At 46.6% G+C, this 26493-nt stretch overlaps 1 protein-coding gene across 2 annotated transcripts in view; it reads right to left on the reverse strand.

Annotated features, from left to right (window-relative positions):
* The window catches only part of PXMP2 (peroxisomal membrane protein 2), a 354759-nt gene extending 332846 nt beyond the window's left edge, over nt 1-21913 (reverse strand). Inside the window, exons 1-2 of one of the 2 annotated variants that reach the window (XM_069619325.1) lie at nt 21702-21913; nt 20630-20755 (exon numbers count right to left, since the gene is read on the reverse strand). In XM_069619325.1, the coding sequence (XP_069475426.1) occupies nt 20630-20745 (116 nt within the window). In that variant the 5' untranslated portion in view covers nt 20746-20755; nt 21702-21913. Of the gene's footprint in view, nt 1-20629; nt 20756-21243; nt 21434-21701 lie in introns of those variants that run through there. The other variant, XM_069619324.1, reaches the window with a different exon arrangement.
* Between the last annotated feature and the right edge of the window lie 4580 nt (nt 21914-26493).

Below are 26493 nucleotides of genomic sequence, written 5' to 3' on the forward strand. Positions count from 1 at the left end.
AGCACATATCATGCAAGTTCTGCTAGATGTTTTTACGACCCACAGTACAGGTAACAGGTTTTTTTCGGTTTTTTTTCTTTTTCTCTCTATCCTATTTTCTTTCTGTCCTTTTTCCGCCTGCTTCTCTTTCACCCCTTGTTTCGGTCTACTCTTTTCCCCCTCTTGATTTTCTGTAAATATGGTGTGTCTTGTACATATTGCCACAAGATCCGGATAGTATCTTCTCTTGTATGATTCCAGTTTGGATTTTTTATTATTTTTGTTTTAAATACCATTTGTTCTTTTTTCTGTCATTCATGTTAAAATTATAATAAAGAATGTAAAAAAATGCAAAAAAAACCCCACAAAAAGCAGGACCTGATAGAAGCACAGACTACTCTTAAGATCTACCTAAAGGTCCTCACATCCTTAGATATGACCCAAGATGACACATCCCGCAGTAAGCATGTAGGCTGGCTTTCAAAGCACAATTGATTTAAGTACTCGCATCATGGTGCGCAACGCCGGAGATCTGATAGAGACAGACAACCAGGACCATTGAATCTTCACATTTCCCTAACTTTCATAAGAGCTGGATTTTGGCCTCTTTGTACAAATCCTGCATAACTTAAGAGATCTGCCCGAGTACAAACATGTAACATTGCCTACTGTGGGAGGAACGCAAGTGTTCACTTTTGAGCGCTCCACCTTAAGTTTGAGCCACTTTCACCCATCATGCATTCTCCACACGACACTTGACACGCATCCTGCAATAATCTACTTGGAATTCAGCACGTGTTCACTGCACAGACCCCAAACATTCTATGCTTTACAGCAAGCTAGACAAGCAAAACGGACATTATTCATTTATTAACACAAAATGTCTGGCCTTTATGCCCAAACTACGTCCAGTCCCATCACTGAATCTATGTAAATATTTGACAGTTCACAGAAAACATTGCCATATTGTGAGTGACTAAATGTACTGCGAGACTTCCTGCTTTCGACCTCCCTCCCCACCCCGAAAAGGGTACACTTTAAAGGGGAAATCGCTCTCAATTTAACCTCCTGAAATGGCACATAATATTTTCCCTCCAACAAGATCTTCTAGAGATGGAGGTTAGGGTAGTCGGACCAGGAAGAATAGGACTTGAATAATTGAATAGTACCAGTAAATAATGACATCTATACCCCATCACCCTCTTTCTTACCCCTGTCCACATAAGTGAGGATATTAAATACACATTTTCAAAAAGCAGCAGCGTCAGTAATATTGAAACAAAACCCTCATAAGGTGAGCACTTTTGAACCCCAGTAAATCTTTAAACTAACAGTGATCACCAAATCATCACAGCTACGCCAGAGGAGGCAGAGAGAAGCCAATCATGGCCACTATGGAAGTACCTGGTGAGGCCCAGGTAGCTGCACAATAGTCGGACGTGAAAGGGTTGTTGAAGGCAGCCCACGAAATGGAAATGCCTCTGGTGGAAAAAGCATCCCCATCAGGAGGAAAAAGAACCCAGGCAATCTTGAATTACAATGAACAAGAAGCAAAAGCGTAGGCACTAGGACAGTGAATCAAAACCGTGCTGGGTATAGCTAATATGCTTGGGTTGCAATTATAGTGCCACTCTCCCTGCTGCGTGCGTCAAGGTGAAGAGGGATGGTGCCTGCCACCCTCGAAAGATTAAGACAACTGCACAGTGTTCCTTAACTGGTCTTTAATATTGTTCATAGGATTAATGTAAAGTCACACACAAATCATGCTTAACCAAAAATATGTGTGTACAGACATGTTTATATAACATTATTACACGGTGAAACAACAGCAAACACGTGTTTCGACCCTTCCTAGATCTTTGTCATGGCTAGAGTTTCAATTAACTTTCTTCAACAATTTAGTGACTATATACGGCCGATGGCCATTCTGCAATACAGCAAAAGCTCATGTGTGTGCGCATCAATAAGAAAGATTAAGAGCAGCGATTCCCCAGTTCCCAAGTATTCCTGTGCAAACGTGACCCAAGTGCGCATGAAAGAATGAAACCAGCAGTCTGGATAACAGAGTCAGGCCTGTCAAAACGGAGCCTTTCAGTTGCTAGCTGATAGCAGATGATACGCTTCCATGTAGAGAATCATCAGATCACCATCTAGGGTATGACTGATGGTGGGTTTGATGGTGTTAGCGCGCTGACACCAATTACCATAGCCGAAGTAAATGACAGATGGTCCATGGAATTTCCAGAAGTGTTCACAGAAGTTTTAGGGAAACAGAGACTGAACACACTATCAAATTAAAATCCAATGCGCATCCAGTGATTCACAAAGTGAGACCAGTTCCACTGAAAATGAGTCAGTGGTTCTGGTGGCCAAGGAAAGAGAATATAGATAGGGTGTTTGATCAGTTTTTTTTTTTAAGTCAAGTATGAATTATGTTTGTCAGAGGATGGTAGCAGACTTAGGAGGGGCTCCAAAGTTGTTCCACCTGAAAGAGTCAGAAGCAGGCTGATAAACATAGCTCATTAGGGTCACCCAGGTATGGGGGAGAACCAGTGGTCAGTAGGCACCTCCTTTCAAAGCCCTAACGTCATCAATGCACTGCTGTGCTCCAAGGAATGAAGCTGGTTAGTCCGCCTCTCTGGCAAATAGGCTCATTTGTATTAAAAAAAAAAAGGGACATGGTTAGGAAATAGAAGAAAAAAAGGCTTAAAAAAACCTTACCTTTCACAGTACAACAATTTCTATTGGGAAGCCTTCAGCAAGAGATGTCAAAAGTAGTTTTTAAACAAATGGAATGACAATCTCAGTCAAACCAGCTTTCGAAAGCAGACAGTAGGTCTTCTTTGGTCTTTCGTCAAAATTTCAGAAAAACAGACTGGCTCCAAAATGTCGCATGGGTGAATCATGTGACCTGAGAGGCCTCGAAGCTTAAAGCAACAATGTCCTACTTTCTGCGCTACATGGCTGCAACTACTGGTTGCTGCCTAGGCATTAATCCTCCATAGTTTTAACTTTCTAATGGTTTTTATGCAGTCTTCTTGCACAGGCTTTTATTACAGGAAATAAAAAAAGTCACAACTGTCCAGAAATGCAGCTTACATGATGTGAAATTATTTAAATATATTTTTAAGAAGGGAGTTTGCTCCCAATATCAAAAATGTGCTCCAAGCTCTAATAGGGTGGAGATATATGTTTTTACGAATATCAATTAAGATCCAATGATGGAGAACAGTGCTGCTCTTGCAGAGCCAAAGACTCCAAGCTGTTCTGGTACCCAAAGTAGCTACCCCGCCCTTCGCATATGTAGTCATGACAATCCTGGGCACATGATGCCAGGGAAAACCCACCAGGAGGAGCTGTATACACCACTAGAGAACCCACTTAGTGGGGTCACAGGGATATGCTGCAGGTAGCCCAGGGAACCGAGGTCCCAAAGATGCAAGACGTGAGGAACCAACTAGAGATGGAACCTGACCCTTAAAACTACAAAGACCCCTGCCTTGTGTCAGAGACAGCCTCATTGAGCAACGTAGGAGGTGCGGCCTGACAGAGGTCATTTCCTCTCAACTTTCCTGAGCAAGCAAGGCAAAGAGAGACGTGCTTCCCGTGTAAAGCAGGGGGAGAAGCAGTGCCCCCGGAGTTACGGAGACTCAGCAGCCCCGGACCAGGCCACCTGAGGGGGTTACAATCACTCCAAGCATGGTGGTACTTTGTGGCCCCGTCTGTTGCCTCGCCTGAGGAGCTTGTGGCTTTGGGGAGCTAGCGGTAAACCTGTAGGAAGGCTGGTTTGGGCTTACCCGACAGCCGTGTTTGACCACATAGATGGATTTGTATCTGCTTAGGTGTAGCTTTTCTGCTTGCTTGTTCGCTTGTTACACCTCTGATCAGAGGGCTGCCGAGGTAGCTGTAGAGGTTTTGTCCTTTAAACACAAGTGCCTGACTCACACTGAAGCAGCGCACATTTCGAGACAGACTTGCATTAATTGACTGATTATAATTTTGAAACTGCCTCCATTTTCTTTTTGGCTGCGTGCAATATAAAGCCAAATAACGAAAAAAAGGCAGCAGCCTACTTGTGCAATTTATGTGGAATCTATGATGGGCAAAACCAGTGATGCAAATGGAACAACCAAGAAGGCTCTGCTACCCGCCAGGAGCAGAAAATGTCCCAGGAGTGCAAGGGGTGTTCTTAGCCAGATTGGCAAACGTAGTGACATTTTAAACAGTCTACTATTAAGTGGGCCTTACAGAGTAAGCCGGTTATTAATCCTGCCCTGAGCTCTCAAGGTCTTTCCGCTCTGACGGTTACAACTAGCCCGTTGAGGTCAACGGCTGAACTGCGTCATATATCTGAGTGTTTGGGGGGGGGGGGGGGAGTCCATTTTACCCTGTATACAAGAACCCTCCCATTTAACTCGCCCCATGTAATGCCCCAAATGAAGAATGGGCCCATCATGGAGCAGGAGAGCGTTTGGGATGTAGCGTGGGCGACATACAATCTAGGAGGAGTTTAAACACACTTCGCTCTCTTGCCGCCACCATCCTCAGAAATGTCAGGCAGAGCTATTCTTGAGGCATCAATCGATCGCCACTATGAGATTTGTGCGCATAGGCAGTCTAGTGATTTCACCAATAATGTATGCAGAGGAGGAGAGGAGCGGTCAATCCCGGGCTTGGATGACAAATATTTATCAATAACTAACAGCAATGCAGTGTTTCCGTGCTCTCCCCCCTCTCACCACTGGCCCTATTCTAAGTGAGGCAATTCTTCCAGCTATCCCTACCTTTTCCGACGTTATTGTGGACCAGTTTGCAGCACAGTCTGGGAGTACCCAGAACAAGCCTAAATATGTGTCAGCTGCTTCAGACTCTGCTCAGCCGCCAATGCTCGCCCCATGACAGAATTAACATTTTTTTCTGACCCATTCAGGGCAGCAGGTCCCCTGTATGGATAATCCTGGAGCCCAGTGCTTGCCGTTGTTAGAAAAGATTTCCATGTATGGGACCCCACAACATTTTGCTTTTGTCTGACCATCCTAGCCTGACTTTTTACCAGTAGATCCGAGCCTTCTACTGTACTTTGCTGGGCTTTTGCTCCATTTTGTTATGGGGAAACTGACATTCTCTTCAGACTGTCAGTAAGAGGAGAGTCTTTGTTTACCTTAAGTCTTTCACTTTGTGGCTATTTCTTAGCAACATTTTATCAGTGCACAATGAACCTTCCAGTATGGTACGCTGGGGTCCCCTTTTCATTTTTAAGGCCCTAGAGACCCTCGAAGGATTTTTGGTGAATGCACAAGTGTGTCAAGGACAGAGCTGGCAAGCAGCAGTTACTTTTAAAGCATGTTTTACTCTTTTCTATGGTCCCAATCACGTTTGGCGCAGTACAGTGTTCAGTGCCTAGAATGGCCATGCCACAAGGTCCTTTGTTCTGTCCTTGCCCATTTTGTTTTTTTTGCATTCTCCAGGTCGAGCAGACCCGGGAAATTCATTGTTTGGTCATGCAGACGCCCGCGTAAACCGAAGCTTTTGCATGCTTCTGCATGCCTTGTGTGTGTGTGCGCCGAGGATGTGGGCTGGAGCTGTCTAGTTCCAATTCACACCATGGGTGCCAAGATGTCTGGTGTGCTGATATGACTGGGATCACCGTGGTCCGCGATTGGTCCACATCTGGGATGGCTGAATGTGAGCAGATCTCTGATTTGTTTCTCTTCGTTTTGGCGCAAAGGAGATTTTGGATAAAAGAAGGCACCCTAGACCCATTCCATGTTGATCTTCTGAGTTCACACCAACTTAGTGAAGGAGCCAAGTATCCTGAACCCAAGAAGCAGATCCGTGGAACCACTGGAAGGTTTGGCACCCTGGCCCCGCTGTTGTCCGGTCGGAGCCCCCGTTTCTCATTGATCATAGAAGGCCTGCAAGGGTGCTTCGACCAGTTGGAGTAGTGGGACTAACTACTCTCGGCATCTCCTGCTTAACCTGTAAGCAAGCTTTTTCGGAAGTGTTACTGGACCGCCCAGTGAACCGACCAGCTCGTACTGGACCTTTGCCCTGGAACCACCACCGCCTCCAGTTTTGACTTGAGCCTTTGGGGACCGTAAACGCTTGGTAGAAGGCACTCTCCGACCGAGTTTCGTACACCTAGCATTCCTAGGCCTGAAATTAGGAGAGTCTGCCTGAACCAGAGCACACGCAGTTCCCATGTCGCCCCACTGTGGTGACGAATTTAGTGGGTGCCTTGCTGCTGTGCCCTGACATGAACTGCAGTGGAACTGGCCTGATCCCTTCACTAGAAGCAGAGAAATCTCCACTGTCCCGCCACGGACTGAGGTCCCGGAAAGCAGCCCCTGAAAGCCACAGAGATGCGCAACTGCAGGATTCGAACCTCGAAGCTAACGGGACTTGACTGGTGAAGTTTGGACCGGAGTGCGTTGAACGTCAGTAAGTACTTGCAACCCTTACTGGTGGCCCCTGGCGCATCCATATATTTTATTTTTTTACACGCGAGGCTCCCCTGAGGGCCTCTCCTTTGTTAAGGTAGCCTGTGCTACCAACCTATTCCTGAAAATCCCTCTGCCCTCTTGTGGAGACCCTCCTTGTATAGTGGAACTTTATTCTTCATTACCTCACCCACCTTCCTGAGTCACTACAGCCCCTTGAAGAGACCAGTTTTGAACTTAACCTCACAATCGAGTGCTCCGGCACGGAATGTACTTTTGAGCACAAGGCTCCACACTTCATAGGGACTGGACTGCCCATTAGTTATGGTTTAAATTGTTGAAGGACTGCCTAAAGTATATTCGCACTGTGTGACCCCTTACTGTTGCAGGTTGTGGATCTCTACTCGTGTAATATTCCTTTAGGCCAATATATATTTCCTAGTTAGTGTTGTGTTTGTTTTGTTAATATTGCTGAGTTTTACTTTGTGTTGGAGTTAAAAAGCCTTTAATAGGTGAATATATCAAAAATACATATACATTTAACAGAGTAATTTGTGGTGTTCACTGTGTGTGCACATTGTGGGCTTTCGATCACCCTCACCCCTCCTGAGACCTAGTCTTGACCGCCGCCAATGCTATCTTGATGGTCTGGCTTGTGCAGACGGTTACCCTGTTCCAAGAAACTAAGCTGGCCTTCTAAACCTCTGCCCATCAAGTCAGAGTTCAGAAATCCATCTTAACAGCCGTCGATACAGTATGTGCATGATGAGTTATTGAACTATGCAAATTATAGGAGGCCCGGAAAGAATTTTGGGCAATTCCAACTTTTTGGTTCACTTTGTTAATCGTCTAACAAATGCCTATTCCGTTGCATATTTCTTTACGAACGTTGGTTGAGCAGAGAGTGAAAGATGTTGCCTATATGGATACATGTTATGACATAATTGGCTCTTTGACCAACATGGTGGAGGGTCTCTATAAGCAGACAGCTCCCAAATGCGTGCCCGTTATAGACCTTAGAGCTGTAGGGGCTAGATCTACGAACAATTTAAGGCAAAATGGCAGGCCTGAGAGAGCCGCCTCCATTGTATCAGGTTTACAAGTCGGTTCCACTGGTGACCAGGCTGCTGCATCCAAGCAACCCTATCTACATGACCCGAATCAATCTGTGCAAAAGCACGACGTTTCTGTACCCTCTTCAGGCCCTCGGTTGTCAGAAACCCCTGTGATTGAGGTGGCCGGAAGGAGTACAAGGACATCTGACAAGCCTCATTGTACTTTGAACACAGGAGGAACATTACTTGCCGAAGACCCTCTGAAGGGCTGGAGAGAGAGAGAATAACCTTATATTGTTTTTCAAGGGACATACTAATGGAAACAAAACCTCTTATAAGAGAATGTTAATTAGAGTCCAAGTCTTAGGAGTTAACAACATCTCTTTTAAATTGTTTCCATGTGTTCGTATTCTTTCCGACTGTACGTATTGCAAGGGTTGTACTGTCAGTTTTTTATTTGCAAATACATACCTTCACTTATGCATTCTAAATTGTCGTGGTCGGGTGTTGGCAGATAAAGGTCTACAAAGATGAAAGGGCCCTAGTCTGCCACCTCCACAACACTTGGTACACCTGTAGCAACTCGCCAAAACCCTCGAAGTAGAGCTGCCAACGGGTCATGTACTTCAGCATACTCCAATTCCACTAATGGTCTCATCATAGATCTGACAAGGGAAGAATTGGAGCATAGACTGTCTCCTACATCCTCGTTAAAGATTAAGATATCCAAACAAGCTAAAGAGAATGTATACAGCTTTGCTCAACAGAATTTGTCTGCTGGGTCACTTTAGCCGTGGCCAAATTAGCCACGAGCTCCACCACCCAAGATGTGCTTAAACTTGCAGAGCTCAGTGCTAACATTAGTAGGAACTGTAGCAATGGACTTGCAGGGAAAAAGACTTGTCTAGTCTTTGTCCATCTGTTGCTCAAGTGCTTATCTGGAATGTGGCTGGCGTGGCCAATAAATTACACAATCCCCGATTGTTTGAAAACACAGTATGTCATTTTACCAATGTGGCTGAGCGATGACTCTCTGCTGGTGAAATCGTCCCCAAATAGTGTTTACCAATTTTCCCGGTTATTCGAAACAGGGTTGGCAGGCCACGCAAGGGTCTTGCTACTTGGTACGCATGACCTGTGATTGGGGCCCAGTCCACATGCCGGCCGCTGCCGACCAAATTATATGAACGTCTATCATTCAGGCTAACAAGGCAGACGGCAGGCTCCTCGTAGGTAATATTTACCTGCAACAAAAGGAGGATTAAAAAAAAATATTTACTCCAAACGGGTGGCTGGTGGATCTTTTAATATCTGAGAGCGAGTCAAGCATAGCTATTGTGGGCGACTTCAATGCTAAACTGTCGGTCTTGGGGGGGGCCCTTTCCGATAGGAATCCCACAAGCTGCTTCGAGAAGGAGCCTAAGAGAAATCAGAAAATGCCTATTGGTGATCCATGTGGTATTTTATTAGACTCCTTGCTCCACGCTGCTGCCCTTGTTGAACTAAATGGGAGATGTTTGGGTGATGATCCCCTAAAATATACTTACAGCCTAGCAGGCAGTAATTATTTCATCGACTACTGTTTGTTCGATTAGTATTCCTTTTGGAGGGTGAAAAATGTTGAGGTATGCCCTCTCCCAGAGAGCGATCACAACTCTTTCATCTTCTTTTGGAATATGGCGTTTCCACAGACTGGTTTAACGCCTCTTCCCAATTGTGACAAATCGTTTAGGCAATTTTCTCGAGCAGTGAGCTGTAAAGAAAAGCTGGATGAAATCTTGGCTAATGCACAGACTGTGATAGCAAACTTTGTTGAATGCACTTGTAGAGGACCCTAGGTCCACTGTAACGGCAAGTGAGAAACTAGTGAGCTTCATCTTCGAAGGTGCAGCAATCACTGTAACCTTTCTTTTGGTGGTCGTTCAGGGATGCAAAACGATGCTCCGGGGTATGACGAGGAATGCCAAAGAGCTAAGTTTGGCTTGTGGTTTGCTGCTAGGACAAAAAAAAAAAAATACATCTGGGGTCAGGTATACGTCCAAGCACGACTACAAAAAACTCCTGAGGCTGAAGATAACACTGTTTTTTAAATCTCAGTGGGAAAGACGAGAAGTGACCATACGGGAAATAGACGCAAAAGGCTTTTGGAATCCGGTAGCAAGCAGATTCTGGGAGGGTGCACAGGGCGTCGTTTGCCCTATATCAGACCTCAGCCTCAGATGGGTCCAGCATTTCAGGGCCATTATGTTTGAAGTTGGTGCACCTCCAACCTCCTTACCCATTGATGATACGGGTCTTCTTTTTTCAGCTGACGAGGTGTAGAGGGCTATTACAGGGTCTAAGCCAGGCAAAGCACAGGGTCCAGACTCCATGACATCGGAAATATATAATTGATTTCCTGAATGGTGGACACTGGTCTTGCTAAGGCTGTTTAATTCAATTGCTGCATCTTTGACCATTCCGTGCTCATGGACTCTGTGCCTAATCAAACAGATGTTTAAAAAGGGCTCATGGTCGGATCACCAATGCTACTTCCTTATATCATTATTGGATAGCATGTCAGAAATGTTTACTAACTGCTTGAGACATGGGTCGGGGAAAATAATATACTTCCCATTTATCAGGATGGGTTCAAAAAAGGTTTCTCAGTCTCCGACCATGTGTTTGTGCTTTCAACCATTATGGATAAATAGGTGAGGTTAAGAGGGGGTGTATTATATGCAGAGTTCCTGGATTTAGCCAAGGCCTTCGACTCTATTGATCGTCCCCTTCTGTATAATAAACTCCAGAGAACGGGCGTCCCAATCCCCTTTCTTCAACTGATCGTTTTCCATATATTCTTATACTAGGGCTTCTGTAAGTGGTCACTCTAGAATAAGGCTTACTTGTGAGTTTTCAACTAATAAAAATGTGTGCGTCAGGGTTGTCCACTGGTTCGGTTATTGTTTATCATCTTTTTATCAGATTTTATGTCTGGTCCACCTTTGTCAGGCTTAATTCCTCTGCGTCTGAATGGGGTCATGTACCCTACTTTACTATATGCAGATGACTCCATACTATTGGATTTGATGCCAGAGTGAGTAGTTTGAACTATGCATCGGATTACTTCAAAGCTAACAGCTTAAAATTGAATTTTAAGAAAACCAAGATAGTGGTGTTCAGCACGAACACGTGTAAGCATAATTAGTCTATAGCTAATGTGAAGCTAAACATGGTCGAATCATATTGTTATTTGGGGGTCACGTTTTTGAGTAACTGCTTGTGGTTTGCTTATTCAGCATTATTAGAAAATCGTTTTACGGACAATCCTGGGTGGTAGTAAAAGATTTTGTCAAAAATGTGGCGGCTTCCGTTTCGACAAATGTATCCAGGTGCTGGAAGGTCGATTCTTAAATATTGCATGGGAGCAAAATCTGGGGATGTGTGAGTTGTATGGCCTTGGTTCACATTTTACATATTTATTTGGAAAAGTTGCTGGGTCTGATGTCTGGCACCCAAGGGCGCCCTCTTGCTTTGGAGGCTGGGGTCCTAAACATTGGCATCCGGGCTGAACTCAGGTTCCTTGAGTATTTTCATAAATTACACTCATGCCCTTTGGTGAACCCTAATATTGTGAATGTGATAGAAGAGTTAGCAAAAGCCAAGACAAGACATTAGCCATTTACCCATGGTATAAGAAATATGAAAGCAAGAAGAAGAGATTTTGATCTTTCTATAAACGGCATGAAAAACATATGCTCTCTGGGTCATGCTAATGGTGGCACGTTGCGCTTACTATGAGAACATCTTGGTGAGTGTTATTCGTTCACCGGTACAGACGCATCATGGACATGGTGCGACTGAATGTTCTACCACTAAGGGCCCGGATGCCGTGGCAGTTCAATATCAAGATTTGTGCCTGCGATAGTGGGGCTGTAGAGGATTTAATTCACTTTTTACTTATTTGTGGAAAACATTTAGATTTGAGACACCTGTGGCTGAGAAGATATTTCATTGCTAACAATATTAGGTTTGTCTCTGATGCTTTGAACTTTGTCTTGTCTAATGTTGATGCTCCCTTTGTTGGTAATATATGCAAGTATATTATTTCCTCTTTTCAGTGAATGGCTAGAAAATTTTAAGTTCATAATTTCTCCTTTTTATTAATAGATGTACTGTATATTCTATCCTGATTGTTTGTAATCATTCAAGTCGTATTGCATTTTATTTTGCTTGTAAATGGTGAGAACTGAAAATAAAGTATTTATCTATCCCTGCCAAGGACTGCTGGAAGTAGGAGAACTGGCAAAAATGTAACACAACTTGCCCTGAAGTATCTTGGCTTGGGACAGTGCCATACAGAAACAGCCCAAAATGTGGTCACCCATTGCCCCTATAAATGTCAAGATGTTGCCAAGCAACACGTCTCGCCTGCGCTGGCTACCTGCATTGTGTTGCGATTTCCTTGCAGTTGGTTCCACGCTGACTTCTTAACTAATGTCTACCATACACTAATGCCCCGCACATGAGGAGACAATACCAAAACAGGGGCAAAATGAGGGAACCTCTCCATCACATGGTTGGTACCTATCGGCTAATATGAGGCAGAGACAGTGGAAACACTGGCAAAAGCTGCCAGGTAGGCCTTCAGAGGTAAGCCCTGGCAGCCAAAACGTGAAACAAGACATGGAAAAAGGGGGCGCAAAAAAAAGAGAAAAATAAAAAAAGAAATAAAAAAAGAGACAGGATCTGCTCAAGACTGGAGGAACTGGATGACTCAAAAGGGAGCCAGAACACAAAATAGGGTATAGCATGTTGCGGAGGAATAAACAGGACACTGGACACAAGCAGCCAACTAGACTGGGAAGGACTGCAGCACTGAGATGCATCTGCACTGTTTCTTTAGAGTTGGTCCTCAAATAGAGGACAGAAATTAGTCATTCCCGGTGGGAGCATACTTTTGTTTCGGTGCACTTTGATTATCCCCAGTTCCCACTGGTGTAGGGGTTCACTCTCGTGCTTTCATGAGTTCTTATTGCCAGCTGAATGCTGACCTCTGGCCAATTTCTGGTGGCCAATTTCTCGTGTCCTCGCCATGGAGACAACGGAAGGATGCAGTGAGGGCACCCATGTGGAAGGCTGTCTAGGGACCTATGTGTGTATGCACTTCTTAATCATCAAGGCAGGGCCATTCTCCGCTGGCACCTAACCAACCAGTGGAGTACTCCTATGTTGGGAAGCAAAGAGCCACCCTGTCGACATTACTACGTGAAAGGGAGAATACAGGCGTCATGTGCCTGGTCCGCAAGTAAGCAAGAGCTGGACTCAGCGAAACAGGATATACATGCCTCGGGTTGGGGCATGACACCCATCCAGAGACTTCAGGACACTTTTCTGGACTTTCAGACTCCACCTCAACCTGGTGAGGTTAGCACAATGTCATGGTGTCCAAAGAGAGACTATACTGGGAAGGCGCATGGATGAGAGTGGCCGTACAGATGAAGGGGTGTTTATCAGTCACTTTTACTCAAAAAACTGCCAAATAGTCCTAAAAAAAAAATGGGGAGTTAAAATACTCACAACAAAAATAATAAACCAGCACATAGGAGCTTGTCCCACTGCTTTCCACCACACAGATCCATTGATATGTTTGTATCAGTAATACAGGAAGTAACTGCCATCACTTCTGCCTGATCTGAAGAGGTTAACATTTAATTTTTGATTGTGCACCAGTAATTATGATTAAATAAATATCACAAAAACATTTCAGTTTCATAATTAAAACATTTTTATTTTGTTTTAGAATGCACCCATTGGGAAACGGAGTTACTTTTCTACTCCCTAAAAATCATTTTACTCCCAACTTTAAAAAAATAGAGAGTAAACACCTAGGCATCGGCCCAAGGTTCCGGAAATGGACCCTGGCCAACTACTAGCACCCAACCACAGCGCTGAGGATAAACGGCACCCAGAATCCCTATTACCAGAGGCACACGACAGTGCTGTCCGCTATCCCTGCTTATTTTTGCGCTGTCCATGGAGCCGTTAGAATTCGCCAAAACCCCTTAATAAGCGGACTAACAGTGAGGGTGGGGAAAGCATACAAGATAGCCCTGTACGCAGACGACGTCCTACTAACCCTGACCAAGCCCAAGTCATCCCTGGAAGCGCCATGGAGCAAACTGGCCAGCTTCGGAGCGGCCTCTGGGTTCTCGAATCAATCTTGAAAAATCCACGGCCCTGGGGATTAATACCCCAGAAGGCATGATAGAAACACTAGCCACCAGTCACCCCATCCAGGGGGTCAGCTCACACTTTAACTACTTGGGGGTAAAGATGCCACGCAAAATAGAGAAAGTGTACAAGTTAAACTTCCCCCCCACTATTCAGTCAGACCGTTAAGATGGCAAAAGCAAGGAGTGTCATGGCTGGGAAGAATAACAGCAGTAAAAATGAACTTGGTGCCAAGATTGCTCTACCATTGCCAAGCCCTCCCAATTTCCATCCCTAGGAAGGACCTACAGAAGCTCCAAACAAACATCATGAAATTCATCTGGGAGGGAAAGAAGCTGTGAATAGCCAGAAAGATGATGATGAGGAGCAAGGGAACAGGAGGCCTGGGAGCCCCGGAAATGGATAGATACTGCCTGTCGGTCAAGCTCTCACGGCCTTCGCCTGGAAGCTAACCACCAACAGACCTTGCTGGGCAAAATTAGAGGAGGACTGGTGCTGAGGCCCCCCAGAAGCGCTCCTGCACATCATCAGACCCATTGACCCCCCCAAAGAGGGGCCCCTAACCACGACCAAGAACACAGCGGAAAGCTGGAGGAAGGCAGCCAGGTGATGGAACTGCAGGAGCACAATAGGCCCCCTATCCCTGATCTGGGACAACCCGGACTTCACCCCCAGAATGACCCAATACTTTCGACTGCTGGAAAGCGGGAGGGTTAAAACATGTGGGAGACTTCTATGCGGAGGGAACCCCGCTAGAAATTTGGGGTGCCGGAAACAAAGATTTCGCTACTCGCAAATCCGACACTGGCTCTTGCACAAGCCCATGAAATCACAGGGCAGTAGAGAACTAATGGCTCTGGAACAAACGCTCACAACACTCCTCCCCCCAGAGGGAATATATCAGCTTTGTATAGACTACTGGACAGTGGAGACCCCAACAAAAAGGAGGCCTAAATGGAAAAATGGGAAAGGGACATTGGCAGAGCAATTGAGACGGAAGAATGGGGGCATATCTGGGCCAGAGCTTGAAATGCGTTACCAATAAAGAAGGGGTGATCAAAACTTGCTACAGATGGTACTTAAGCCCAGAAACCCTGGACAAGAGTAACCCAGCAATCTCCCTGCTGTGTTGGAGAGGATGCACAGACACAGGCACGCTGTTTCACTTGCTCTGGACATGCCCGATGTCCACAAAGTACCTGAAAGAGATTGTGGACCTCATTAAGCAGATCACAGGCCTGGCGATTCCGTGGGGACCCAGGAATAGTCCTACTGGGTAGCACAGGGGACGGCTGGGATATCGCAGTAGCGGAAAAGATAACCGCCATCCACCTGGGAAATAGGAACAAGTTCTTCGACACCTGGGCCCCCTTCCTAGATTACGCGGAGCAGTTCCCCGGAATGGCAAGGAAACCACCGCCCCTCCGCTGGCTATCTAAATATGACTAGCGAAATCCGAAACTAGGCCCGAGGCCTACACTCAACCCCACCCTGCTCCCCCCCCCCAGAAGGGCTGTTAACTCGGAATCAGGGCCAGCGGAGCGCAAGGCGCACCCCCAGTGGCACCCCACCTCAGACAATGTTTAGCCAGACCTCCCTGTGAAAGGCAACTGTCCAAAAAGGACCCCCATGACCTACAGCACCCCTGCTCGTCCAGCCCCCACTATCCCCCCTAGGTTATGTTTTTGATTTGTTATGTCTCATCTCTGTATGAATCATCCAATAATCGAACTTATGCTCTTGAGATGTCTGTTTACTATTAAAATCAAATAAAGATTGGTTGAAAAAAAAAGAAAATTGAGCATAAATTACTGCTTCGAAATGTTATCTGGCGCACTGGATGAGATGATCATCCAGATAAGGTGGACAATTCTTTTTGCTAACTGGAAGATACCAACCAATTGAGCCAGGACTACAAAAACAAAAAACAGGGGCAGATGTGAGGTCAAAGGGCAATACCTTGTACTGGAACAGACTCCCAGGTGTGTCAAACCTGAGGAACCTCTGGTGAGACGAAAGGGTAGCCAATAGAGGGATTTGTTTTACAGGTACACAGATGTCATGAAGTCCCCAGGCAAGGCCATAGAGAGGACAGATGGGAGCATAGTCATTCTAAAAGGTAAGGTGCCAATGAATCGGTTGACTTTGTTCAAATCAGTGATTATGCACAACTGCACTGAAAGTTTGGGCACCACAAATAGGAGCAAACACCTTTGATCTCACTCTCCTAATTGACCAGCCTGGCTGCCTTCTTGAGGAAAAGCAAATCTCGCTCAGAGAAGAGAGATGCCATTTTCACAGGATTCCTTTCATAGGTGGTGGTGATGAGACCAACGTCAGGCGTAACAGTGTTGCTGTCTTTGGATAAGCCCATTCACCCCACATCTTCAGGGCGCAAGTGTTAGACACAGGTAAATGTGTGGGCAAAATCTAAGAGGCGACATCCAAATCGAGAGATCTGGCAGGTTGCATGGAAGAACAATCAGCAGATAAGAGTCAAAAAGCTTGACTTGTGGTGGCCAGATCACTAGATTTGGCACCTGTAACAGAGGCCATGCCACTGAAACCTTCTCTCAACCCTCCCAGAGTGAAGTGAATCGTGGTGATATATGTACGAACCACTACTAGCTGTGGCCTTCTGTCTAAAAGACAGTGGTAGATTAACTTTTTGAGCAGCTAGTGGGGCCAGCTCAACCATCTCTGGCTAAAGAGCTTCTACCCCAAAAAACAAAAACATGAAGACACCTCCTCCTCCTTCCATGACCTTAGCAAGAAATTACAAAGTTGCACGTTACTTCATGGTAGGTTTCATCATTGGGGGGAACATAATAGATGCATGTAGAGCAGTAGGAGGTCTAGAGGGGTTGGAAGGGTAGTTAAGGCTGTGGTGTAGAGGTTCTGGGAGCCCTCATTAAAAGAAAAACCCACAATTATAGCTACCATGAAGTAACTTACTACTTGACAATTTCTGGGAATTAAATCACATAAAACCCTTTCAGCAATGCTGGCAACCTCCTTGATGATGGAGGCTCACAAGATAATGCAGGAAATGGCTGTGACAAACATGGGCTGTTTCCCCAGCATCCCTATCAAATTAGCACAGTCGGAACCCTTCTCCAGTGCCGCCAAAAGAGCCTGAAAGTCCTTATGACCTGAATAAGACTTGTAAGCAACAGAGCTGTCAACAAGCAGGGAGAAAGAACACCCCATGGGCCTTCTTTAAAGGTAGATTCTACCTTCTTGTCCATGTGAAGAACTGCAGAGGCGTACTCTGATTAAACCCCAAGCCAACTAGAGAAAAAAGGAAGGAGGGAGTCCATCTTCAGACTATCAGGGAACTCCTCAAAAGCCATGAAGAGAGCACATTTTAGGCTAAGATCAGGGATCAGATTATAGCCTCTCCTGGTCCTTCCACTCCATTAAACAATATTCCCGATACTATGCACTGTAGTGACATATCTATATAAGGGTTGTGTCAAAAAGGTGCTAAGAAGAGATGCCCACTGCACCTAGATTTGGGACCAGTGAGCCGACACCTCTCAGGCAGCCATTTGAGATTTAAGTCCCAAACAATATCCTGTGCCTCAAGCCCCATTTATGCTCAGAACTGAGCTATAGTGCCCACTGTGACACAGGTCAACCATTACTTGGGGGTGTCAGTGGCTCTGCAGGGAGCAAAGGCTGACTTAACTGAAGCGTTTATCATTTCCTCAACTGTCTCTATTCGGTCAGCCACTACACACCTGGCAATGGGAGAGGGGATGGGCGGGGATCCATAGAACAGTGTCTGGAATAACCAGACCCAGAGTTTCTAATATGAGATCAGAGTGAGGTGATGTTTTGATTTTATATGACAAAGCTTTGCCCTTCTCCCTAGTACAGAGTAGGCCGTGATGTGCTACTCCGTATTCCCGGTACTTTCTATACCATTTAAATGTAAATACTGCAAACACAGAGCAGTGAAAACTAGATTGCTGGCAATCTGACCATCAGCTGATATCCCACTGCAAATGCATCACTGCCTGCTTCCCCATCCTTCTACCTTGGTTCAAACATAGGGCTTCTACTGCAAAGTGATTGATTATATACTGGGAAATAGGACTTCGGCCATACTCGATGCTCCAAGCTGTTCCTAGAGCAATATCTAACAGAAAGGGGTTTTATAGGATTTATTCCGTACGTGGTAGGGGACGACTGATGAAATGTCCCAAGACTATTGGCATGTTGCAATATTGCAAAACTGGTGTCACTGTACATATTGCAAACAATAATCTTGAAAATCTAAAATCAAAGAATAGTTAAAACTACTTAAAATAAAGAATCAGTTGTGCTGAAAGACAGGAAAAGCAGAAGCAAAAGTGAACATTGCAGACGGGTGTTAGGCAGACTTTATATGCAGTACCCTCTGGGAACACTAAACAATTCTAACTACAGGTATAGGCAACCCAACCTTTGGTATAAGCTTGTACTACACAGTTTTTGTAGCGTGTTGAGCAGCCAGGCTTATCTCAAGAGGGGAAATGTGAACTGTAGTGGAGTTACACAAAGATTCACAGTTACAGGTATCTAAATAAACTCTTATAATCAAGGTTTCTTGCATAAACAATTATCAATTTATCAGTCAGTTATAAAGCATTCTTCAGAAGGGAGCAATATAATAGGAACACATAAATATACTTCAATACTGTACACTTTGAGTTTCTGAATCAGAAAAGACCGTTTTGGGATGGCCCACAGACACAACCTACACCCACAGGTGACTTCAATAACTAGGGTGCTGGGGACATTAATAATCATACTGCTGGCATTCTGAATACTCTTTAAAAGTTGGTAAAAGGCAAAGGTCATTAGAACACAAAAGACCACAAATATTCTTAAGCAGGCAAATGCTTTTGGATCCCCCAAGAAGAGTCATACAATTCAATAGGCTAAGCCAATCGGCAAAAGTATTGTATAAAATGAAGCACTTCTGGTAAGTAAATGGAAAAGTCTTTGCACAAGTTCATGAGTCTTTGATGAAAAGATGAATCAACTGTAGGGCCACAAGCTGATTAGACTTGTGAGTTGTAGGAGTTTCAAGCAATTCTACAGTAAGAGGTAAGTTCTCTTAGACTTGTTTTACAGTACCTTAGAAATGAAGAAAAGATGCAGCTGATGACTGCTGTTCCTGTGCAGCTCTGCAGATCTCACTGTTCCTGGGCCTCAGTCGTGGGGACAAGAGGGAGAACGTCGAGGGACTCCTGCAATGCACTGGGAAGGTCAAAGCAGGCAACCGGCAAACTTCACTTTCAGTGGCTGTTCAGAGTTTCAGCTCCTCGCGTCTACCGCAAATAGCAACACTGCGGTTTCTGGCTATCGATGTGGACTTTCCTTGCTTCTGGGGTCCCGCACTCTGTTGAGGGGGCTCAGGCTTGGTCAGTCTTGCTTCCTGGGAGTCCGGAGGATCTTCCAAAAGCTCTAGGCCAGCTTAAAAGCAATGCACACAATCTGGTGTTCCTCTTCCTGGCTATACGGTTTCCAGCAGCGTCTCTGGAAATTCAACCAGCTCTGAGATGGATGTCCAGGTGGCTTACTTTGAAGTTGACTGGTCCCACCATCTCAAAGGGAGAAGTCATCCTTGCAGGGGCTTCTCTGTCGATGCGAACTCGGCGTTTCGGCACTGCAGTAGGGCTTCACCGGGCAAACCAATGTCCAGGATTTGCAGCAGGCGTCCTCTTCAAGTTCTTCTTCGGTTCCTTAGTCCAGTGGTCGACTCTGCCTTCCAAGCCAAAGGACTAGCCTTTTATTCAGTTCTCTCCCATTCATTCCAGCCTAGCTGTCAATCACCCAGCAGGGTGGCTGTCCTTGCCAGACAGTCAGCCAGCTAGTCAATCACCACAGAGTGCATTTGGGTTTCCTAGGAGACTAAGCACAGGGAGTGTCGGGCACCTCCCTCACTTCCTGCCTACCCCAGACACTCTGGAGCCAGAGGCGGGTTTCACTCCTGAACCCTGCCAAAGGCAAAATGAACAAAGAGACCATACTGGTTTGGTGCGCAGAGAAAATCTCAAGAAGGACCTTTCCACAAAGAAATGGCGAAAAAATAAGCCCGGGCATCATTTTGACAAAGATGGCTCCCGTGTATGCTTTACTGTAGCTGCGAACGCAGCACGCGGTAAAGTTACTAGTTCAAATGAAACACTGCCACCAGCCAAGAGAAAAGGGTAACATGAAATGTTACATGAGAAACTAGACAAAGGGGATACTAGGTAACCCCTCCAGCACTCTATTGTAAGATAGTGTGTGCTGGGCCTAGAAAGTTACAAGGTAAGTAAAGTCAATTTCACTTTACTGCTCTTAGAAACAGTAGTTTATCCAAGAGAAGGTATTTAAACCTGAAATCGGAGAGACTTCCCTGTGTCACTGCACTGAAGGTGTTGTGTGACACAAAGAGCGCCAAGGGACCACTACGGTGGCGATAGTGCGCGGTACAAATGTCCTTTAACATTAACATAACAATGTACAAGATGATGCCTATGGAGTGCGTCAGACTCCACACCCAAAAGAAACAGAGGTAAAATTCACATGAAAATACATGAGAGTGGGAAAAAAGGGTCACACTCTCCCCAGGTTAAAAAAATAAAGTTCTGAAAATGCTGCAAAGTTTCTGAGGGTCTCTAAGGTGGAGGGAATTGGCACATTTCTGAGAATTTTCCCTAACAGGGACAATGTGATCAACAGTGATTCCTGGAGGAGGGAATTTCTAGAACGTGTGAGACCTGCATTCACGTGGAATAGGACATTGTCTCAGCTAGGAAACAATACAAGGTGCCGGCCTACACAATTCAAAACTGTGGGTTGCTGGTCTCTAGAAGCAACTGTGATGAACAGAAGCGAAAACATTACTGGAGAACTACACATTAAAAAGGATCTTTATTTCTCAGCCCCATTGCCATTGCTTACCTTGTGGCAGCCTTGGTTAAGATAGGGTAACTCTTTAGCAGCAGCAGGTAACGGTGAAGGAGCAGCACTGGAAAGCGGGTTGTCCCATCCCGGACCGGTCTGGACACCAGAGGCATCACGTGTTTCCTAGACAAACAACAAACTAAATGACTGGATACGAGGATAACCCTTGCATGTGATGCTGACACGTAGAGTTTACAGTTGTGCAACTGAAATGACCAGCTATCTTCTGAAACCATCTTAGCAACAGGCTAGTTTAAGCACAGCAAGATGAAGAAACGAAAAGGATAGCGCTAGCGCAAAATGAACAGAGCGACAGATAGATTCCGACAGGATATAATATAGATATACACACACACACGAAGAAATTCTGCAGTTAATTGAACACACACACACACTGCATGCAGGCGCAGTCACCTCGAGAAACGGACAATCACTAGAGAGACAAACGAGCAGTCTTTTGGTACACGTTGCAGAAATGTGGGACAGGCAGATAGATACACAATGAAGAAAAGGGCACCCCACCAACGGACGACACACAATCCAGGGGACAGGCGGACCACCCATGTATAAACGAATACACAATCAAGGGCAAAGTAAGACCGTGAAATCACCTAGAGGCAGCACTCCCAACAAGTAGAGACATAGGAGAGTAATGGCAAAAACAACCAACTGTTGTACATTCAGTATAGGCAGAGGTGGGCAGACACCGGCCACATTTGGGGCAAGCAGGGGTGGACGCTAGTGCAGAGCACAGACCCACGCCTAGGCACAGGAAACTATAGACAGTGACAAACTACGAAAGGGGAGGGAACTAACTAATCGCGTGGATTAGTCGCACAAAAGGAAAAGCGTGCCTGCTTTCCAACACGCACTCTCGGAGACACCAAGAAAGGACTGTCACTCAGGAAAAAGACAAACCACTTCAGGGGAATGGAAACACTCACACCTAGGTAGACAGACACATCCAGGAGATTCTTCACCCAAGCAGTTTTGGAATACAGAAGTACTCTCAGACAACCGGCACGCGCAGTCAAACACAATCACACATAAGTAGAAAGCCCGGACACACCTACAAAAACTAGACACACAAACACTGCGGAACAATTGGCCACCGGAGGACTTGACAGACACGACAGCACAAATGTGTCTCGGGGTTGACGCGGATTGAAAACGGCAGTGAACAGTACGTGTCTACTGTATAACGGTGACAGATATTAGAGGAGGTGCGGCGGCTGGAGGCTGAGCCACAATGTTAGACCCACCCCACTCTGTAAAGACAGTACCGCCCACCGTAAACTCCAAGTGCTCCCTAAAGCCTTGTTAACAGGATTAAATTGGACATGGAAAGAAGACAACAAAATCAGTTTTGCACACGCGCGGCAGCCATTTTGGAATAGGAGAAGTTAAGCGCACAAGTTAGTCCATGCCTGCCAGCCAAATCTTCGAAATTCTCCAGGAGCCTCCGAGTTTTCATGCTAATCTGTTCTCAGAGGAAGAGTAGGGAACCTCCGGGTTTATTAGGGGCTGCAATAAAATGCGGCCGCCATCTTCCCCTCAGCAGAGATCAGTTTCGCATGAGAGACGCACAACTGGTCACTAGGCAGCAAAGCTCACATCAGAGGGCCTTTTTAAATAATAAGTGATAAGAAAATAGCGGGGCTAACCCGTACCATGGCCCCCTACATAGCAACAGTATTGCATAATATATCATACTTTGTTCATTCACCCAATGATATGAGACGGAGACCTTCTGAAAGTTGGAAACATTACACTTATTGGAAACATATGGTTGCATTATTAGAGTCATCCTATCAGCCACCCCAGGCCTGCTCAGGTCTTACCAATGCCTGGCCCAAAACAGCCCTTTTCCAGGTGGCTGCAGCCAATCCCGCCTTACAAAGCATCCTGTCCAAAAACCTGTGAGCCATTTCACTTCTGCTCTTGCGAGAACGGCCCGCCCTGGTATCCGACTGCCAGTTCGGTCACTCCGATTTGGACACTGGATCAAACCCAAGGCGACTGCATCAGGTTCAGGAGTCCCAACCGTCCCTAGTGGTATTAGTGCCTGTGTCACCCCATCCTGGCTGAAGCAGCCAGTGGTTTTATCTCACGAAAACCTCCTGGAGCGTGCCTCCTTTTCTGGGACCGTCCTGGTAACTCTTCCTGCGACAGAAATTTTTTTTAGAAAAATTGCTACAATCACCTATGCGTAAAAAAATTGGTTGACATGCGTCAGACATTTTAAGTACATGGGCCTCATTACATGTTGTGCGGTAAAAACCTCAAATTACCGGCATGGTGCTCTTAACGTGTCCGCCCTCGCAAGAGGGCGCTAATAGCGTACCATTACAAGTACGCGGACACGAGCATAGCGCCATGCCGGTAAAGACCCTACCGCCATGCCGATAAAGACCCAAAAAAGTCACTTACCGCCCTCGACGAAAGTGCAGATAGCACCTCTGCCCACATGCTGCATGCAAGGAGCAGTCACCGCAATTAGCTGTGACCGTTAAATTGCGGAACCGGAAATAGCGTCATCGCACAGGAACGGGAAAGAGCACGGTGGCCATCTTTAAAAACACAATCCATTGCCATCCACTGCCCCCTGGACCTGTTTGGAGTAGGTTGCAGTTGCAAATCATCCGGGACACCTTAAACATGCCCAAGGCATTTAAAAAAAGCACTGACAGGCAGCGCAAAGAAAAATGTTCCTCGGAGGAGTTGAACATGTTGACTCAGACCCTGGCTGACAATGCTGAGGTTGTCTTTGCTAACGACATGCGACGGCCGACACTACTGAAAAAAAAGGCCATCTGGGAAGAAGTTGCGGTTAAAGTCAGTGCAGTGGGCACCAGCACTCGCATGGTGCGTGAGTGCAGGAAAAGGTGGGACGACCTCAGACTGCGGGTGAGGGGCATCCTTGCCGAAAACCACTGAATAGCCACTGCAGGTGGAGCCAGTTCACCCATCAGACTAAAGGAATGGGAGGAGACCTGTGCAAACCTAATCGCAGTGGAATCCATTGAGGGAGTAGGCACTATGGAGCAAGGCGTGGGAACCACTTCGGATGGAGGTGAGTGTACACATGACAGGATGCTATGTGAATGTACTGTTCCCCCCAAATGTGAGCCCAGAATCCTCTCATGCATGGGCACACATCCACACATGCATCCATCCCTGCCCATGTCAGTGTCAGACCCAAACACACACACATGCACACATCACCATAGACAAGTGCCAAACACAACCATGCATGGATGAGGCACTGAACTGACACATCACCTGCATCCACAACTATTAAGTCCCAATGGCCACAACTGCATTATTGTTAGGCGATCCTCTGCACGCCAGGCCACGACACATCAGAACACTGCTCACATTCCCCCAACATCTCCTCCCAAGCTTCGAGGCTCAAGTAATTCGGTGAAACCACAGAACCGAAAACCCCGTACCAGTGTACGGGCTCGATTGCAACCCTTTCTGCATTGGCAACTGCCTTGGAGAACGTATAGCAGAAAGGGCGGCCTTACGTCTTCACGCCGGTCACGTGATACGCTATGGCGTTCCCCATGTGATCTTGGTGGACGTCACATGATCCAGAGAAGTCACATGACCCAGGGGCGATCAGTATAAAGGTCTGAGAGACAGAACGCTCATTGCTTCTCAGCTGGCTTCGGACACTGTTTGGCGTTACATCTTGCTCCTTGTTACCTTGATCACGGAACTCTATCTCGGACTCCTTTGGACACCCCTTGGTACTTTTGCTTGGAACTGTTTACCTGTTGCCGGATATTTGGACTGCACCTCGACTTGTCTTTGGATCATCCCTTGGTACCTTGCTGATCTTCTACGCCTTTTCCCTACTGGGGATTCAAGTCAAGCCCTGACTCCCACAGGTGGCTACCCTTCATCCACGCTAACCTGCGGTTCTACTATTCCAGGGACCGCCGCATCTAATGAGCCTCGAACCTCCCTACTAGGTTACCTGGGTCTCCCTTACACCAGATAGGTAAGACACTTTAGATTCTTTTGTTTACCTGCCTGTATTGTGATTGCCTGGTGCTTAACCTCCTTCCTTCTTGACAGCAGCATCGGTGTTCCAGAGGCTCCGTGGATCTGGGAAGACATCTCTCACCTGTGGCCTCAAGGGTCGCACAGCGGGTTTCTATTTCGTTCCCCTGTGCGTCACTTGGGGACGGAGGTCTCATCGGTCTACACGACACTCAAGTCAGAACAATTATTGATGTATCCTGCATGAAGTACATAGAAACGTAACCAATGCCATCCCCCTTCTTGTCGCTGACAGGCTCACATACAGATGGTGAGGATGCCGCAAATACATCCCGGGCACCGCCTACAAGTAAGAGACCAAGGGCACAGGACTCTGAGTACACCCCCACGACATCTAGGGGCAAGGGGGGAAGGTTCCACATGATGAGTGTGAAGCTTCGGAGGAGTGCCACTGCCAGGATTGAAGAAGCCACACCACCAACTAGAGCCCCACCACCGCAGGTGAACCCACAACCACCAATACCAGCCACCGAGGGCCCACCATCAGCTGCGCCAAGCTCCGCAAGAGAGGCAGCCGCCACTGCCCCCCTATCTGACCTTGAGGACACAACAGTTGGCACAATGCAGATGCACACCCCAAGCCCCCCTACAACCCCTGAGCCAGCACAATTCCAGACACCTGGGTCTGATGTCACTGGTGAGGACAACATTCCAGCCATAATGTCCGCCATGGTGGCTTCACCTGCTGTCATGGATGCATCTGAGGGCACAGCAGCCACTACACCGTCACCCAGCACTGCCTTCGAGCTGGCCACCATCCGGCAGCGTCAACAGGAACTTACTGTGCTGGTTGGCCAACATGTTGAGGAGGCTGCCCATCTCAGGGAGGATATTGTGGAGACGGCAAGGCACTCCAGTGTGAGGATGGAGGCCTGTACTGACAGGCTTTGTGAGGAGATAGCTAGGCTAAGGGAGGTCCTCACTCGAATAGCTGACACAATGGACCGCCACTTCACACCACCAGGACAGTCTGCCACGTCGTCATCCGCCGGTTCAACGCAGACAAGCCCCCTCCGCCGCTCAACACGCACCACCAGGCGCATGTCTGCCCATCCTCCAAATGCTGCTGCGGATAATGGCCAATAGGGGGTTTACGGCAATTCTTCTGCGTGCATGGGCCAACGCAAACATGGCAGACACATGAGGAACTGTTGTGGGGGGTGGGTGGAAGGGTGTTATGGGTCTGTTGTGGGGGGTGGGTGGAAGGGTGTTATGGGTCTGTTGTGGGGGGTGGGTGGAAGGGTGTTATGGGTCTGTTGTGGGGGGTGGGTGGAAGGGTGGTGGGATGTTTGGGGACATGCACTTTTTCATCTTTCCATTACTTAATACACTGGTGTCTGATCAAAACACAGGCTTGGACATCTTCTTTGTGTATGTGTACTTTATTGGCGACAGGGTCCATTGCGTGCTTCTAAACATACACCAGTGCATTACTACCCATATCCATGTGACAGTACCAAAACATGTTCCTCAGAATATTTGGTTGATCAGATGCTGTCTCACAGCACGTCCCTCCTGCCCATCCCCTCTTGCAAGACCTGCATCCCCTTCACCTCTGTCCTCATCACCATCATCATCCTCATCAGGTTCTTCTATTTCAACGTCAGGGGCAGTGACACATTCCGTCTGATACACATATTGTGCAGCATGGCACATGCCATGGTGATTTTGGCCACCTTCTCATGGCCATACAGGAGAGCGCCACCAGACCTGCTAATGCACCTAAACCGTGACTTCAAAAGGCCAAAAGTCTGCTCGATCACGATGCGGGTACGGGTATGTGCTCGATT

Source organism: Ambystoma mexicanum, chromosome 10 (genome assembly GCF_040938575.1).
Source record: "Ambystoma mexicanum isolate Mex_15411 chromosome 10, UKY_AmexF1_1, whole genome shotgun sequence".
Taxonomy (NCBI): Eukaryota; Metazoa; Chordata; class Amphibia; order Caudata; family Ambystomatidae; genus Ambystoma; species Ambystoma mexicanum.